Below are 18,296 nucleotides of genomic sequence, written 5' to 3' on the forward strand. Positions count from 1 at the left end.
CGCAGATCTCTACCTTATTGTACTAACCAGTGCTTAATTTGTAAACTGCAAGGTCCCGGAACAGATGGGGGTAACGGATCTGGCATGTTACCAGAGGGAAGAGGTGTCACGGAAGTGATGAGCGGGGGGAATGGGGTGTCTCTGACTAAAGTGAAGAGGGTTGGGGAGTTGTGAAATAAAGTGAAGAGCAAGGTGGGGCGGGGTGCGTGTGAAGAGGGGGTTTGGTAAAATGAGGTGCAGGATCAGATTTCAGAGTGGCCGGATCCGGCTTGTCCTGGCACAAATTAAGCCCTGCTACCATCTCTAAGCCTATCATAGTAGACTACTAATACTAAAATGACAGATAGCTGGCTCTAACTTTAGTTGCAGAGTTACTTGTCAACTAAATGCCTTTACTGTGCTTATTGTCCCTAGTTTTGATCTGGTGGCCAATGGCGGAGGCTCTCTGGCCTTGCGGTTTGAGCGGGCTCCTTTTCAGAGTCAGGAACGGACAGTGTGGCTGCCCTGGAATCGCTTCTACGCAATGGACACTTTGGTGCTGCAAACGGAGGAGAAACCCACAGCCAGATGTGACCTGAGCGGTTTTGTCAGGCCTGATCCAATAGTGCTTCCCTCCCCACTGTCCTCCTTCTTCAGCTCCAACCCTTCAGAGAGACACATCCTTCCTGAGAGCCAGGTGCCACATTCAGCACCATTCTATTCACATCTCATTTTCTGTCGAGTTTGAGTAGGTCAATCCACTCTTCCGTAGGCTTTTTATTTGCGTTTTATATTCTCTATTACTCTGCCTCTTCACTCTCGGCTGCTCTTTTGTTGTTAATCTCCATTTTCAGTCTTGAACTCCTTTTAACTCATTTACGTCTTCATACCTATTTTTATTAATCATTCGTTTTTTCAAATACTTTTTATTTCTTTGATCTCGTCTCTGAGACTGAAACCATTCAGCCTTAACAAGAAACCATTAATTTCATCACCACAACAGAAGTTGCAATAGCCTCTATTGTGATGCACATCTGTGTGAAATGTATTCTTAAACAAGCTAAATGTAGGGCAGGACTTTATCCATAGGGAAAGATTCGATTGTTGGATCAATATTGTTCATGTAACCCATGAGTGTCTAAACTTGTTCCTGGAGGGTCAATGTCCTGCAGAGTTTAACTCCAACCCTTAATTAAAGACACATGAAGCTATTCAAATTTGACAAATCAGGAAAGTGTATTGGAGTTGTTTAGAGCTCCAATTTGTTTCTCCAGGAGCATGATTGCACACCCCTGGTGTAAGCCCCTCTTTTTCCACTCAAACCGCACTTAAACTAGAGTCTCTGGAGATGAGCATGCAGACAACAACAGCCTGTAACATACCCCTTGAGGCCAGGGGTGTGTGATTTACCTGCACAACTCTTACTAACTGGTCTCTGTTACACTCACCTCTCTTTAACCTCACTTCCATCTGAGTCCTGGTACAAATGTAACCCATCAGATTACTTGCAGGCTCACGAGGATGTTAAAACCTCAGTTTCTTGCTTCAGTTGCTACTGAGAGGCCCAGAGAGGGAGATTTACTAGCTCAGCAGCACTTATTAGCTGGCCTTTATTATGTTGGGTTCAAACCAGACACAAGGCACATTTCCCCTCACACAATTTTTTTGATTGATTTCAATTGTCAACCAAAGCAGTTGAGACAAATTCTGTGCATTTTGCAAAATTTGCCTCTACCCATCATAGACTTGTTCTGAAAACTTAGCCCTATATAGTTTTTGGAGATTAGGAATTATGTAACCAGAGCTACATATGGCTGCATTTGGTCTTTCAAACGAACACTACAGGGTGGTATGATGCCGATCCTTTTCTAGCTTACCAGCTCTGCCCTACAAAGGCAAAAGACCTTATCTCGAGTTTTGAATTGAGAAAAATGACTTCAAAGATTTTTTTGTTGCTCAGACAAATTAGTCATAGATTGGACATTGTAAAATTGGCAATAACATGTTTTAGTAATAACATTTTTATACATAAAAAATGTTGAGCTCAAACTTGACATTTGACCCCTATTTTAAAGTAACTGTCTTCTGACTTTGGATTGTATGCAAAAACTGATTAGTCATGCCAAGGCAAAATGCAGTAACTTGATCATCATTGCTGCTCAGCATTTACAAAAACAGCAACACCTGTAGTGTCTAGTAATCATGCTATTTATTTTGGATGATTGGCAGTTATTTACAGCCATTTACTTATTGATATCCTGTGCTTTGGTTGCATTTGCAAATTACTAACAAAATGTAATACATACATATTTAGTTTTTATAATTTGAAAGTAATTGTTTACAGTATTACAATATTATTTTTGTCTCTGTATTGTAATGTTATACTACTTTTGCATTCATTTTAAGTTATATATTTTTTAATACCATAGGTATGACCTAGTTATCTAGACTGTATATCAGTGTTCCTAAACTTTTTAGATTATTTAAGTTTTTTTTTTTTTGCTCAGAATTTGTAGTCTTTGCTTTTTTGCAGTGTTTTATATGTTGCAGATTGTTAGCCTATTTATGATAAAGTATAACAGTAAAACAAAGGCAGAGTATTGTAATTTCAGGCTGCTCACAGTAACATCATATTGACGTGCAACTGAACAAAGGCAGAGAACCAAAACTTAATTAAAGCATACCAAAACCAAGTCAAAGAGCGGTAACTTGCGTTGGGGTGTTCTGCCTTGGTTTTGCTTGGGCTTTTGGAAGTTACTGTTAAGATAAGAATTTTTTTTCTTAAAAAAAAAAACAATGGTATTTACTCAAGATACTAAGATGACCGTGACAAATGTGTTTGAGTCTGGTGAAGACAGTTCCAGAAAGCGGTCAAACTAAAAAATTAAATAAACCCGTAAAAAATAGGGTGAAAATGTGGTAAAATCTGAAAATGTGGTAAAATTCTGGCTGCCGTAAGGGCTTTTCTTTTTCTGGGGAAGGGGGTGGGTGTGTCAATTAGTGCTTTTTAAAACACTATTGGTTGGGTTTAGGGAAGGGGGAGGTTGGGGAGGGGGTGAACAGTCATTTGGTCAGTCTGTCAGTCAATCGACAGTAGCCTCTGGTGGAATTATGTGAGAAGAGCATGCACAAAGGGCACTTGCGAGAGAAATTTTGAGATCTGAAAAAGCATACACAGCGGCTTCTGGTGGAATAGCGAAAACAAAAACTGCAAAAAAAAATTGTTCCCGGGACATATTTTGCTCTCTCCAGAAATGTATACTGCGATACGTAACCAGAATGAGCCTAGGTTGCCTCTATTTACTATTTGTATGCTGACATTGCATGCAATTTAATCATAAGAGTTCAGCATTTGTTGTGAACCCCCCCACCCCCACCCCCCACCCCCCACCACCTTCCTTTAACCTCACTCTCATCCAGATAACAGCACCAATACATAACTTATCATCATTCACTTAGACCTCAGACTGTAGCTTCAATCACTACTGAGCCGTTTGAGGCCCAGAGAGTAAGAGTTTCTGCACATTCTTACTAGCTGCTCATGTATAACCCACTTTTCCCTTCTTTGCACTGTCCAGGTCCTCCATGAGCAGGTGGAGATCCCTGGCACCAGTCTGAAACTCTGCTATCTAAGCTCCAGGACCTCAGGCTACCTTTCACTGCTCAAAGTGATTATGACCCCAGCTCTAGTGCCTCTCAGCCTGGCCAAAGTGCACCTGATGGTGGCCGTGGAGGGACATCTCCTCCAGAAATGGTTCCATGCCTCTCCTAACCTGGCATATACCTATATCTGGGACAAGACTGATGCCTACAGGCAGAGGGTCCATGGCTTGACCGAAGCATTGGGTAAGTGGGATATGGAGTCATGTCAGGAAACAGGTGTATTTCAGCTGTTATCTTGTTTCTTGTCAATGCCATTGTCTGTTCCCCAGCGTCTTCTCTTAAATTGAGCTCCAAAACACAGATAGTTTTGGAGTTTAATGAGACTGCCTGTCTCTCATCCATTATGGTCTATGCCAGCGGCAAGTTCCTCCTGTGAGCTAATGAATTGATATGTCCCCGCTCGGTGATGGAGTGTTTAATTAAGATAGCACAGCTTTGCTCTTCCTCTAAGTGTCTTCCCTCTCTGTCATTTTTGCCTTCATTCTTCACATTTCTTTCCTATCCCTCTTTCCATCTGTCAATCTCTCTATAGTTTCTGTGGGGTACGAGTATGAGACGTGTCCCGGTCAGCTCCTGTGGGAGAAAAGGACAGCTGTGCTGCAGGGATATGAGCTCAACCCCTCAAACTTGGGCAGCTGGTCTCTGGACAAACACCACATGCTGAACGTCCGCAGCGGTACGATACCGAAACACCTTTTCATATTGAAGTTAATAAAATAATTTTGGAAGAGTAGGGGGACTCTCAAATGACAACAATCATCAGTTATAGAAATACATTAAATGTGAGAGTTTTTATTGGATTTTTATAGAGGCAGCTCACACTGACAGATGCTGACCTACAGCAGCAGACACTATGTCAGGTTCTGATGAATCAGTGTGTTAACCTGTTAGCATCTGTTGCCATTGGTCAGTGCTAAGCAAATCACCATTTTTTGATCGGTTGTGGAATATCAGAGACGTGATGTACTGTAATCAGGTTATTGTCTATATTAGCTGGATAATCTGTGTTTGAAGAGGCCTTTGTAGACCATTTTAAGGGACATATACAGTACAAAAACAATGGTCCCAACATATTTCCTATTGTACATTTTTTTATTTCTGTAGCTTCCAGGAATCTAAAAAAGAGCCACATGTTGAGAAATAATGTTATGGTAGCTTTTTTCACATTAAGTTATGATTGAATTGCCTCTTGTTACAGTTATGAAATAGTTTGATAACAAGCAAGAAATGTTCATGGGCCAATGCCATGACCACATTGAAATGGTCAACAAGAAGCTAAATCAAGTCAATTATGCACTTATGTACCAAACTGGACCTTATTATTACTGTTTTCTAGAGCAAGTTTCATAAGCATTATGTCAGTAAAGCCAGATCTAGTAGATCTCTAGCGCATGCTTTCAGGTGGAGTAGCAATTACAACACAGAGTTTAAAAAGCATGTGAAAATACTACAATGTTTTAACTTAAAAACATGCTTCAACACTTCTTAACTTAAGTTAGAAATAAACACTTTCTGTTAGAGAATTTAATGTAGTTGTGTGATTGTCACAACAGGAAAGCAGTTAAATCTTCTGTTTATTCAGCAAAGCTATGGATTATTCACCTTATTCTTCGAGTACGAGCACAGCCATTTGAATCTTTTTTGCTTGAGACTTTATTTACTTGCATTTGCATTCTGCTTTGTCTGTATATCATGCAAACACATGTTTGTAGAACTAGTAATTTGACCCTTCCATCCTATTCATTTCTTGCATAGGCAACTGAATCGGAAGTTCTAAAACAATCACAAAAATGGGCGCACTTCCACATTGAAGAATAAGGTCAACAGAAATCCGATTTTCTGGTTTCTTCTTTGTGGGTAATTAAGGTTTTCTAGTGAGAGCATCCTCTGGGTTTCGGCATTTTGGGTTTCAGTCAGCTGCAAAGTAGTCGAATAATGCAAAAGGGTATAATACTAATAATATTGTTAAAATATCAGAATTTACATAAATGATGTTTCATTCTCATTAAATGCTGATCAGAAAACAAAAACACTTTTTATCTGTCTGACAGCCATCATATTATTTAACTATTCTGTAAAGTTGGAAAGACAAAATAGGCAGTGCTTGATTAATAGAAAGTGAAATACAAATGATATTTTACACAGTTGAATAATAAAAATACAGCAATAAAAAAGTCTAGAATTCTTAATTCTGCAGCGATGTTAATCTGCACTGATTGGTCCAATAACCCAGTTTGTTGCAATTAGTCGACTGCGTTCAGAGCAAGACAAGAGAGAAACACCAAAAAAAGGCTTACCACCAAGGCTTATCAACAATTTTGAAGTATTCAGTGTGTGGAGTGTATGTGTGAGCCCAATGCAGCAGTACATTAAAGCAATGCAGTTAAACAGCAGCACATTGCTATTCTTAACAATGACGCACATTCAGTATGAATCCACACAGTGGCAAAAGCTGAACTATTTTTAAAACTTGACCACTGCTTGTGTATAGGAACAGCTGACGGTGGCCATAGCAATGACAAATAGCAGAGAATCACAAGTGCATTTAAATCCGTAAAGAAAACGGCACGCATTGTTTCTTTAACATGGCTTTAGACACGATATGTGAATATAAAGTGTTAACCAGATACACTCCAAGCCGCGTGGGGCGGTAACAAGTAACAAAACACAATTAAATGCATAATTTGAAAGCTAGATAAAACAAGGATGCAACCATTTTAATTGCACTTAAGTAGGGTGTGCAATTAATCGAAAATCCGATTTTGGCTTTTAAAGATTATGAAAATCCATTAATCGAGATAAACGATTATTCCATCACATATCACCCCCTTTCCAGTTGTACACATTTTGCTCTGCAAAGCTCAGTTCCACGTGAAAATGACTAAACGTATGTGCTGTAATGTAACTTTTGCAGCACAGGATGCGCATCATTCATATTTTTAAAAGTGCGAAAGAGCACGTGCTGTTGTGTGTGTGTGCGCCGTGCTTAGCTTCGAACAGGTAGCATGTGTGTGTGTGTGTGCACTTGTAGCACTTTAATGGTCAAATACATGAACATTTGTGTTAGAGCGCGGTGTTTAGTGATTATTCACATTAACCCTCATTTGTTTTATAAACAAACAAGTTGAGAATCAAAAGACACGTGAAAGAGAAACCATATCACAGCCGCACTATTCTTAAAGTGACAGTGTACGATATTCCTGCTGCTGCCGACTTTTTTGTTATTAATCAATAATAAACACTCTGATATAAATATAAACACAAATATAAACACTCGACTATTTTAAACAGTCGACTATTTTATAAATGAATCAACAGTTTTAAACCAGTGCATATTTAGATTTAAGCCTTATTTAAGCTAGATATTTCACTTCACTTAGGCCCTGTTTACACTGCAAGTTAAATGTGACCCAATTCCGATTTTTTGTTCATATGTGACACTGATCTGATCTTTTCTATGGCTGTGTAAACACGGAAAAAACGCATGCATTCGGATATTCAGAGATCAGTTTAGGCCTCCTTCATATGTGGAAAGAAATCAGATATAGATCGGATATGTGACAATGCGACTGTCATGTAAACAGGCAGATCGGTTTTATTGAGGCATTCCATTCTGTACATCAATAAACTTGCGACAATGTGGTGCTTCTCTGCGGTTTAATGACGTAGAAGGAAAAGTGTGCGGATATACCAATGCGGTAAACAACAACAACAGAGGAAACACGGAGGAGGAAAGTGGTCAGTCGCCACAATTTGCTCCCACCAGACATGAGATCTCTCTCGTACCCACAAATTCCTCTGAATGGTGGAGGACATCATAAAGCATATAAACCATAAGCGCAAGCTGCGATGACGCCCTTTCCCACCTCCTCCACCTCAAAATCCTTTTTTAAGTTGGGCAAACTTAGTGTTGTAAAATTAGCTTTTTGTCGCTATTAATACACGCACTGCGGGCTAAAACATAGAACAACTTTATTCTCTCCAACACCAGTGCGCATACAGGCAAAAGCTACATCTTCCATCTACACACGCACACACACATCAGGGCCATACTATTACATAAACTGCGTGGGGTAAATCTGGACTCAACCATTCACTGCTTATTACTACACTTTGGATATTTCGCAGAGCTAAAAACAAGACAATTTCTTCCATCATGGCTACTGGCTAGTGTGGCACAGATGCTAGAACCCACCTTTCTAACATAGTTAATTGTATGGCAAGTGTAAACACATGAATTGGATATGGGTCACAATTAAAAAGAAGGTGTAAACGGACAGACAAAAAAATCAGATATAGGCAACAAATCAGAATTGGGCATCAAGACCTGATAGTGTATAAAAGGGGCCTTAGAGCTGTTACAAACTGCATTGAAAGTCATTTTCAAAAACCCATAATAGGGGCTCTTTAAAACACATTGTTTTTGTGAAATACATTTGATAACAAAAAAACATCATCTACAGATACCTGCAGCCGGTGGTCTAATAGCCTCAAGAAAAGAAAAGTCTTTTACTGACTCATACTGTGAGAAATGTGTTGGTTTTAAGCACCATTATAGTTTAGAGGTTACTGTGTGGTTTCCAACACCTGTTTATCTTCAGGCTGTTACAACAACCAAGTTTAGCCTTCCAAAGGTTTGAATCCTTCCTTCAAAAGATTTGTTTTGAAAGAAAGAAAGGGAAAAAAGCATTTATTGTGATTGGAGCTCATCTAGTGGGAAGTCAAATAAGGACGCAGAGATGAAGAGCATGCCAGTGGACTATAAAATAACACACGCTTCCTGCTTAATGTTGCTCATTTCACGCACATTCATCATTGCTTATAATTTTATCACAGTATTAGGGTAAAATTCGGTGTGTTTAAGGGACCAGCTCATTTTTTTTGGTTGTTATTGATGATTATGAGGTCTTTAATGACTGCTGGTTTCACGCTATTGATCAGGAAATGCAATAAATATGTCACAGCGTAGAAATTGATGCTTTAATTTAAGCATCACATTTGTGCGTGTAAAGACCATTAGAAATATGTCATGTTTGAAATCTCACTCAATTGCGTTTGGTGACAGTGTTTAATTTATTTCACACAGGAATCCTTCATAAGGGCAGCGGTGAAAACATCTTTCTCTCTCAGCAACAGCCGCCCATCATCAACAGCATTATGGGTAATGGCCGTAGACGCAGCATCTCATGCCCAAGCTGCAGTGGGATGGCAGAGGGCAACAAGCTGCTGGCACCGATGGCTGTAGCCTGTGATGGAGACGGCAACCTGTATGTGGGTGACCTTAACTTTGTGCGGAGAGTGTATCCCTCTCTCAATACCACAGCTGTACTGGAGCTCAGGTAAAACTGGTGGGATCCGCTTATAAAGTATGATGCATTTTCTGTAATCTAAAACAGTGTTTCTTAACCACATTCCCACACATTTTCCTGGTCGCCATAACCAAACACACCTGATTCAGATCATCAGCTCATTAGCAGAGACTAAAAGACCTGTAATGTGTGTGATAGAGAAAGGAGACATCCAAAACATGCATTGCTGGTGACAGAGAAAGGAGACATCCAAAACATGCAGTGCTGGTGGTCCTTCAGGAACGTGGTTGAGAGATACTGATCAAACATATTACAGAGTACAGCTTTTAAATAATGAGATTCTGCTATTCAAATCCAAATAAAAAAAAAAAATGCATGATTTTATTTAAGTTTCACTAAGAAGAAAGGCCTTAACGATCAACAATAAAAAATCATATTGCATACTTAAAAAACTTTAAGAATACAGTGAATAGAATGAACAACACATATTTTGTCCAAAAATAGAGGGAAAAAAAGTAATATTGGGAAATTGTATAAGAATTTGCAATATTTATTTTAGTGTATTATAAAGTTATTAAAATGAATCGCAAAGCCAAATTTCCAGTATCGCATTGGAAAGCCTACATTGGAACAATGATAGAATAAACATGCAAGTCGCTTATAACACACAAGTTTAAAATAAATAAAACATGTTATTTTGCCAAGACTACAACAACCTTACAACCCGAGCTTAAAAAATTAACTCAATAACTACAGATTTATTTTTTTGTACCAACAATTACAATGTCTTATTTTAAAAACTGACTGTTTTCTATAAAATAACTGTATACTTTGATTCTATCCCGTTCATATGGCATGCGTTACAGGTTAATTAAGTAGGCTAAATTGTCCTTATATGTGCAAGAATGAGTGAGTGTGGATGTTTCCCAGTGATGGGTTGGAGCTGGAACGGCATGCGCTGCGTAAAAAATATGCTGGATAATTTGGAGGTTCATTCCGCTGTGGCGACCCCCAATTAATGAAGGGACTAAGCTGAAAAGAAAAAGAATGAATGAATATATACAGTGCTCAGCATATACAAGTACACCCCTCACAAATCTATCTTTTAAATGAATACTTTTAATAAGAAGCTCTTTAATATTATGTTTGTGCACATACATTAGATTAGTCCAAATCTGGAGCTTATCTATAAAAATAACTTATGATAACGGTTCAAAAACCAGGACACCCAAACCTATGTTATAGAAAAATGTTAAATACAAATTTATGAAAGAGGAAAAATCAAGAGACGCAAAAATTGAAAAATTTAGTTGAAATTTAGTTTCTTGTAATTTGTTATTTCTATATTTTGCTTGAATTAAAATGTTTCTAAATATTTCTAAATATGTTTGTTGACTAAAATAACTAAAATAATATTTTATTAAATATATCTGTTTAATAAATCTGTTTTGTTTAAATATACAAAAATATATTGCCTATATTTACTGAGGAATGGATAAAAATAAAAATATCGAACTGCCATTTAAAAAAAAAATGAATTTTTGACAGATATTGCAATTGCAATTTGATTTGCCATTTTAATTTTTTAGTAAAGCTTCAGCTCAATAATCTGCAAGTCGTGGCAACAATTCTGGGACCGCTATTCAAAATGACCTGTTTTTTATGGTGTCTATGACTTTGAAAACAAAATATTCCTATATTATCCATTGCTGTTTCTCTTTGATATTAAGCAGACACCATCATCCCACTTGTCCGCACTTTCTTGTTTGTTTTCTTCTTCTTCTTTTTTTTATAGTGGGCGTTCCGCATAGTTCAGTTGTACAATTCTGATTGGGTAGAACAAAAGTGTGCCCTTTCAATTGGCTAGTAAGACTATAACACACACAGACAGTCACACATTTGCTCTGGGTGGGGGAAATTAGATAATACATATATATTTCATATCGCAGCCTCTTGCAATTTAACTATTCAAGACGCTTTAAATTGTGATTGTGATTCAACTAATCGCACAGCTCTAATGAATAACAATTCCAATCACAATTCTATTTTGTACCCCTACCTCTTCCCCTTCCCCTTGGCCCTTGAAACAGAGTGTGAAGGGTTAGGGCTTCAAAATTTACCCCTAAGAAATGGGACAGCACTACAGCACCTGCACATGCCATCAAATATCATTGCAATCTCTTACATACGAGATCAACGATCATTACTGCTGTAGTTATTCGAGTTGCATTATTTTTTAGTATTTATCTTCAGGAAATCACTAAAGGGAACGATATCATGCTATCATGATGATATAAAGTGGCAAAAAGATTGTAACTGTACTGTGCATTTACACCCTGGCCATATTCATCTATGTAAGCACACAAAAACAACATTAACTGTATAGCAGACACTGTAAAAAGCTCATTTCCAGCCACTAGACTTTTCTGACAGGGAATTCGAGTGTCATCAAGTGTCAAGTGACAAAATGTTGTAAGACTGCTATACAGGAGTAATTATTATGCATTATAGATGCAAATTTTTCATGTGCAGCCAATGTAGATGGTGTATTCTAGGAAACTTTCGTAACCCTTGGTTTCGAGTATGGTCCTGAAAAGTTTGTTTCAAGGGGTATCTAGCCCTTCCACTAAGCCAGTGGTGTTCAACCCTATCCCTGGGGATCTACCTTCCTACAGAGTTCTGCTCCAACCCTGATCAAACACACCTGAACCAAATAATTAGGAGCTTAACAGCACTTAATAACTATAGGCAGGTGTGTTTGAAATATTTTGTAAATGAAATCTGTTGGAAAGTAGATCTCCAGGAACAGGGTTGAGCACCCCTGCCCACCCCTACGCCCTAGCCCTAACCCTAACCCTAACCTTCAAGATAAAGAGATTTGGGACACTCCTACCCCTCGTTTTGTGCATTCACATTATAAGCTGAAGGGCTAAGGGGTAGAATTGGGATTTGGGCTTTAGTTTAGTGGGGGAAAAAACAATCAAGTATAAAAAAATATATATTTGGGATGACCGTGTATTTATAAATGCAGACTTTTATTGGGAAAGTAAATACAATTATTTTAGTATATTAATGTCAAAAAGTATGTATATAGATTTTTAACTGATGTCTTTGTTTCTCTCCTGTTTTCCTGCTTTATGAAGAAACAAGGATTTGAGACACAGGTAATTCAAAAGAATTATGTAAAAATATTCCTGTGTGCACCCTTAGCATGTGCTATTTTCACTGTACTTTTTCTTCTCTGCATGTTTTCTACAGCTCACTTAATGTACCAGAATTCCACTTTTCTTTTATATCGAAGTGGTTTCTTTTTTGAGCTCCAATTACTTTACCAGCATTGAACTGTTCACATTTAATCATGTTCACCAAGGTAACCGTGCTGTTTGTCAGAGGATTTTATTAAGAGACATTTCTCCCATTTGCCCTATTTCCATAGCAACAGTCCAAGCCATAAGTACTACCTGGCGGTGGATCCAATGTCAGGCTCTCTGTTCCTGTCAGACACTAACTCTCGGCAGATCTACCGGGTTCGCTCTCTAAACGGGGCCCGGCCCTTGCTGGATAATGCTCAGGTGGTGGCAGGGACCGGGGAGCAGTGCGTCCCGTTCGATGAGGCTCGTTGTGGAGATGGAGGCAAGGCGTTGGAAGCCACACTAATGAGCCCGAGAGGTGATGCAATTTTTTAAGCAATAAGACTTTCTTCTCATTCTATGCATTGGATTCGGTGCAAATGATATACTATAGAGCTGCTTTATTCTGGATGAACTGAGAAACATAAATGTTTTGTTTAAAATGAAGGAATAATTTGTTATTATTTATTTTTTTTACTAGTTTATTTGACAGGGACTTGCACAATAAATACACTAACCTTAAAAAGAAAATGTTTTTGTGCCAGGCTTTAGCAAAAGGTTTCGTATAGTTTCCACCGTAAATCCCTTGACATGTAAATCTTAAAACACTCAAAAAAGAAAGATAAACTCACACACAGTTCTGAATAGACAACTGAGCAAAATAACAACAATAACACAAAGGTATTTGTTGTAATTTAACTTTTAGAAAACTTTTATTATATAATGGCCATTTCTACTGAGTGGTGGTCTATTGAGCAGTTTTCACTACAGTACAATAGTGCTGTGCAATTAATCAAAATTCTGTTTCAATTTCAATTTTGGCTTTAAATGATTATAAAAAAGTATTAATCAATATAAAAAGATTATTGCATCATATACCACCCCTTTCCAATCGCACACATTTGTTGCTCTGCAAAGCTCAGTTTCAAGTGAAAATGACTAAAAGCATGTTCTGTAATGCAGCATGGGATGCGCATCATTTGTAAATCTACAATCAAATCATATATGTTTTTAAAAGCTCGAAAGAGTTTGCATACTGTTGTGTATGCGCTCAAAACGCAGTGTTCAGTAATTGTCCATATTAACTCTCATTTTGTAATAAAAAACAAGTTGAGAATCAAAAGACGTGAAAGTGAAACCATAAATTAGAACCATTCTGCTCCGAAAGGGACAGCGTGCAATATTCCTGCTGCCGTTAGTCAATCAAAAGGACAAAATCACTCACTGCTCTTGACTGAAAAACTTTTGTAGCTATAATTATTTATTTATTTTTTTTACAAACAGTGAAGATGCTTAAAGCACAGTTTCATTGTTTCCAATACATTCATTCTGCCATGGTGGGGCGCCACACCAAAATTTATCCCGCATCGGCTACATTACAGCTTCTCATTCAAAACATTCAGTCATTCTTGTTGTTGGTTTTTTAATAGCGGGTTATAAATCGCATTAAAATGCATTAATAGGTAAGTGAATTATTACAGCGCATTAAAACTTTTTTGTTACCGTGTAGTGCTGTGCGCTATTTATTTAACCCTTTAAGGTTACGTGCTGACAGACAGTCTGACTGATTGACAGGTACGTGATGCGTGAAGCCAGCAAACACGACGTAGCTTTTAGTTAAGATGAACACAGTTTCCATAATTTTCATTTATTTATAGATAAAAGTCTAAGGTTCTTTGTCTGGAGACATTCATAAATATTTGTAGCAAATTGAATTAATGTTGGAAACATACTTGTTACATAAACGCACTAAATCGCACTTCAGCAGAGTTTATTTGAAAACACACAGGAAGATCTGCACTTGAACAGCGAATATTTGAGGGCATGCAAGAAGTTTTGTGAAGAAAAAATCGGCAAGCATGCAAAGAGTATCGCATGCTCGTATTACATAACTATGATCTCAACTTGTAATACTGCACTCACATCATTTCTCCATTCGTCATTGAAATAACCCCATAGGTAGTTGGTAGATTTGTGTAAAAGACCTGCCGCCACAGCTGGAAAAAATTCTGGAGAAAACAGTTTGTTTAAGATTTTTATTCTATTGTATTTATTTCCCTTTCCTTTTTTACAGGGAGGAAAATAATTGTATATATACAGTTGAAGTGAAGTCAGTTTAACAGAAAGAGTTTTTTTTTTTTTTTTTTTCAAAATAATCGTTTCCACGTTGAATAAGATCATTTTGCTAATCCCAGTGGCAGATAATTTTTCTTGTTTTAAATGAAAAGTCTCTAATGTTTACTCATTATTTCTGAACACAAGACAATATTATGCTTGTTTAGAAAATGCTTCTTGAATTAATAATTTGTAGATATTTGCACTAGAACCTAGACAACTTCAATTTTAACAATTAATTTTGCAGCTCTATATTACATCAAAGACTAAAGTTAGCTTTAACACAAGACAAACGGGCATTTCCACACTGTGACACCTTTATTTCCCATGAAGCGAGAAACCGTTACTATTTAATCCCGTAGACAGTTACCGGGGTTGTCATTTTGTACGCTATCACAAACCTCAGTAACCTGTGATTCTCCAGACTCCAGACGTCATTCTTAAAGCCCAGTATGGCCCTCTGATGTGAGGAAAATAAATGACACAGAAAGTAAAGAGAGACGGGGAGGTTAGCAGACTGCACTCAGAGAGCGACTCGGCCTTCTTATCTCAGAATAAAACACACTCTGACATGATCACCATGACAGCAGGAATCAAACTGTAGCAGTCGAGCAGAGCAGCGCCTAACTCTTTTCCAGGTCATTGCTCCTACACACACAGACTACTAATTATTTTGCCTTTAAAAACACATTTTCTACTGGGATTGTTGGAGAGGGAGGCAACTAAATCAGATGTTTGGGAAGCAGTGAAATTCTTTCAGGGAGTGAGCAGTGATTTATAGACAAGAAATTAAAAGGTCACGAACTTCCCTTTTTTCGTAGTATTCTCTAATGTCAACCTATAGTGTTATCAAGATATTTACATCAAATATCATCCTAATTTAAAGGTAATGGACGATTTTTCTGTTTCATCCTCATCAGAACAACATTTATATAGGGTTGAGAGTTTGTAGATAAGTAGTAAACCGACTGGTAGAGCTGCACATATAATTTCAGCATCAATATCACAGTGGGCTCATCTGCAATAGTCACATTGCAAGATATGCACTGTTGAGTCTGAATTAGTTTGCTGGACAATAGTTGACTAGGAGCTACAGAACAATAATATTACTTGGGGTCAGTTCTTTGTACCTCGCTTAAATGATGGAAGATGATTGGGCAGATCCTGGATCTTTTAATCTTGATAACTGATCTCTGGCTAACTTGGTTCTTCAAACAAGTTTGCGAATCAGATTAAAATGTCTGGATGAACTGATCTGAAATTGCTGCACATTTTTTGAAGGACAAATCTAGTTATCCTTGAAATCATGAACAGCAATCCAACGATTGGCTGACGGGACAGCAGCGTAATGACATCATCGGATTATTATTCAATTATCTATATGAGCAAAGTTATATAAAATTTGTAGTTAACTGTTTGTACAATATGATACACAATAAAGTTCCATCTTTGTTGTGTGCTGCTAAAATAATTTTGCATCAAAATTTATTTGTTTATCTATTTTTATTTTATTTATTTATTTATTTATTTTTATTTTTTATTGTTTTTATTTTTAAGGGAATGGGTTGTTGGGAGGGAGAATAGGGGGTAAAAAGTTTGCTGTGCCTACATGATTATTATTCTGTAATTGTGTAATCTGTTGCCATATGCAAATTGAAAAAAAAGTAGTGAATATATTTTACAAAAAAAAAGCATTTTGATATCAGTAAAGTTTGATATCAGTTTGATTTCAGTCTACAACTATTGCAAAGCATCAAATCACCTGCATATTAGCTGTCTAAATGTGCATGACAGCATAAATTATTATTCCTTAAAAAAAAATGTAAAAAGTCGAATATTCTGCATGTTTATTATCATACACAGATTGTACAATATCTGGTACCTTAAAATAGTAAAGTGTAGGAGTGTAGATTGTATAGGTTTTATTTATACAACTATTTTACTATTTTCCCAAGTGCATATTACTACTACTGTAAGAAAATATCAACATTCGCTACATACTTTAAGTATTACCTTTGCTTAAAAAGACCTATCTAATCCTGTTTATATGAAATAAGCCTGCTCCCGAGCAGGTTTAAGCTACCAGAACTGTTGCTATGACACCATCTCTCTGATGAGTTTTGAAGAATAAACGATCCTGGATTGTGTCAAATTGTCATTAACCAAATCCAGCTAATTGAGTAATCCACGTACAAAGAATGGACCCTTGATGAACTTGAATTTGCTGATATTTGGACTACAAATAAGACAAATTGTCTCGTTGTGATTATTCAGTTTCTGTGAAAATGTATTCATATAGCAATATGTAATCGCAGAAAAATAAAACACCGCAATATCACATTTTTCCAATATGGTGCAGCCCTACCAACTGGTATGATTGATTAACGATTTTGCATGCAATAATTAAAAAATAACAAATGTTTGAACATACAGCTGGACCTCTGCAGACATCTGCATGTGTGTTTGATACAAACATCCTTCACAGACTAATATATTTTTAGTCATATGTTAAAGCCTATAAATACTCAGTACATATCAAATAACAATAAACAAAACAATTATAATGAACATGTCATAAAAACAGTTATTTATACTTGTATTGTGCGGCAGCTTTGATCCTATTCCAATATTAAATCTAATACAGGCAGTAGACCATTGTCTAACTTTCAATCTTTCTGAAAATCCAGCATCAAATTGTGTCTAGTTTGTAAACAAATCCTTGAAAAAATTTATTAAACGAAATGCCAATTTCGTCCTTCTAACGTAGCCTGGACCTTCACTAAAAGTACATTTTTTCACTGTTTCCTAATGTTCAGATCAAAAGAAAATCAATGCAAAGACTTATCATTTGTTTCTGTGTAGATCTCTGTTGGCCTTTCTTCATTTAACTCTAATTTTCTTATTATGTATAATGACCTCTTAAATGTTATAAGTTCAAGCAAATTATGATTTCTAAGTTTGCGAGACTGAACAACATAATGAAAACAATTGTATCATGTAATTCTGTCTTAAATGGGGTCAAGGAACTGTATCACAGTTGTGCAGAACAATATCAAATGTGTATAGACAAGTTATATTTGGATTTTGCAGCTTGCCGAAGCATTAGTATATTTATTTAGATGACATTTATTTAGTGCAAGTGTTCTTGATTCATACAAGCTCAAACACCGAATTTTATGACGAAACATGCGGTAGATCTAGAGATTACAATGCAATAATGATGATGTAGTACTTTCATATGAAAGTGTTAGTAAGTTCAACCAGCAGAAACCAGGTAGACTTGAGGGTATGATGAGTGTAGATGATCTGTAGTGATCAGTCAGACACTGTTGTCTCAGCCTGGTCTCATGAGGAAATGGAACTATTTTATGTTTTGTCAGTGCTAAATCGTACAAGTTCAGTTTATGCATGAGTCGTAACCGTTTTCAAGATACAACACAGTTTGAAAAGTTCAAGGTTTTAAAATAGTCAAAAATTAATACCGTTAATACCGCAATACCATTCCTAAGGTATGTGTACGATTTTTTTATTTACTTTTTTTTTTTTATGTTTTTTGGACAACAGTATCTGCAGCAGAAAATACATCTAAAGATGCTGTTCCCCTTCGGTTGGGGAACTTCAGTGCCATGAATGGGAGGATTCGGATCAGAAGCCGCTTATCTGGAGAGTATTGAACGGGCCAATGAATGAAATTAATTGGCAGCGTAAGCTTGCGCAGGTGTGCGACATCTGCAATTATCTCAGCATATAAGCACACCTGAAGCCAGCAGACGCCATCCTTTTCGCTTCAGATCCTTTCTGAGTGAGTCGATGAGGGTTCCTCTTGCTGATCAGCACTTCAGAGCGAACGAGTGTGTCTCCCGGTCCAGAGTGGGTCTTC

At 37.1% G+C, this 18,296-nt stretch overlaps 1 protein-coding gene across 14 annotated transcripts in view; it reads left to right on the forward strand.

Annotated features, from left to right (window-relative positions):
• Positions 1–18,296, forward strand: part of tenm2b (teneurin transmembrane protein 2b) — a 576,016-nt gene that overhangs the window by 532,785 nt on the left and 24,935 nt on the right. For all 14 annotated transcript variants that reach the window (XM_068216114.2, XM_068216117.2, XM_068216118.2 and 11 more), the window contains 6 exons: positions 415–676; positions 3,558–3,825; positions 4,175–4,318; positions 8,729–8,981; positions 12,095–12,115; positions 12,388–12,620. In XM_068216114.2, coding sequence (XP_068072215.2) covers positions 415–676; positions 3,558–3,825; positions 4,175–4,318; positions 8,729–8,981; positions 12,095–12,115; positions 12,388–12,620 — 1,181 coding nt within the window. The remainder of the gene's footprint in view (positions 1–414; positions 677–3,557; positions 3,826–4,174; positions 4,319–8,728; positions 8,982–12,094; positions 12,116–12,387; positions 12,621–18,296) is intronic.

The sequence above is a fragment of the Danio rerio genome, chromosome 21 (genome assembly GCF_049306965.1).
Source record: "Danio rerio strain Tuebingen ecotype United States chromosome 21, GRCz12tu, whole genome shotgun sequence".
NCBI lineage: Eukaryota > Metazoa > Chordata > Actinopteri > Cypriniformes > Danionidae > Danio > Danio rerio.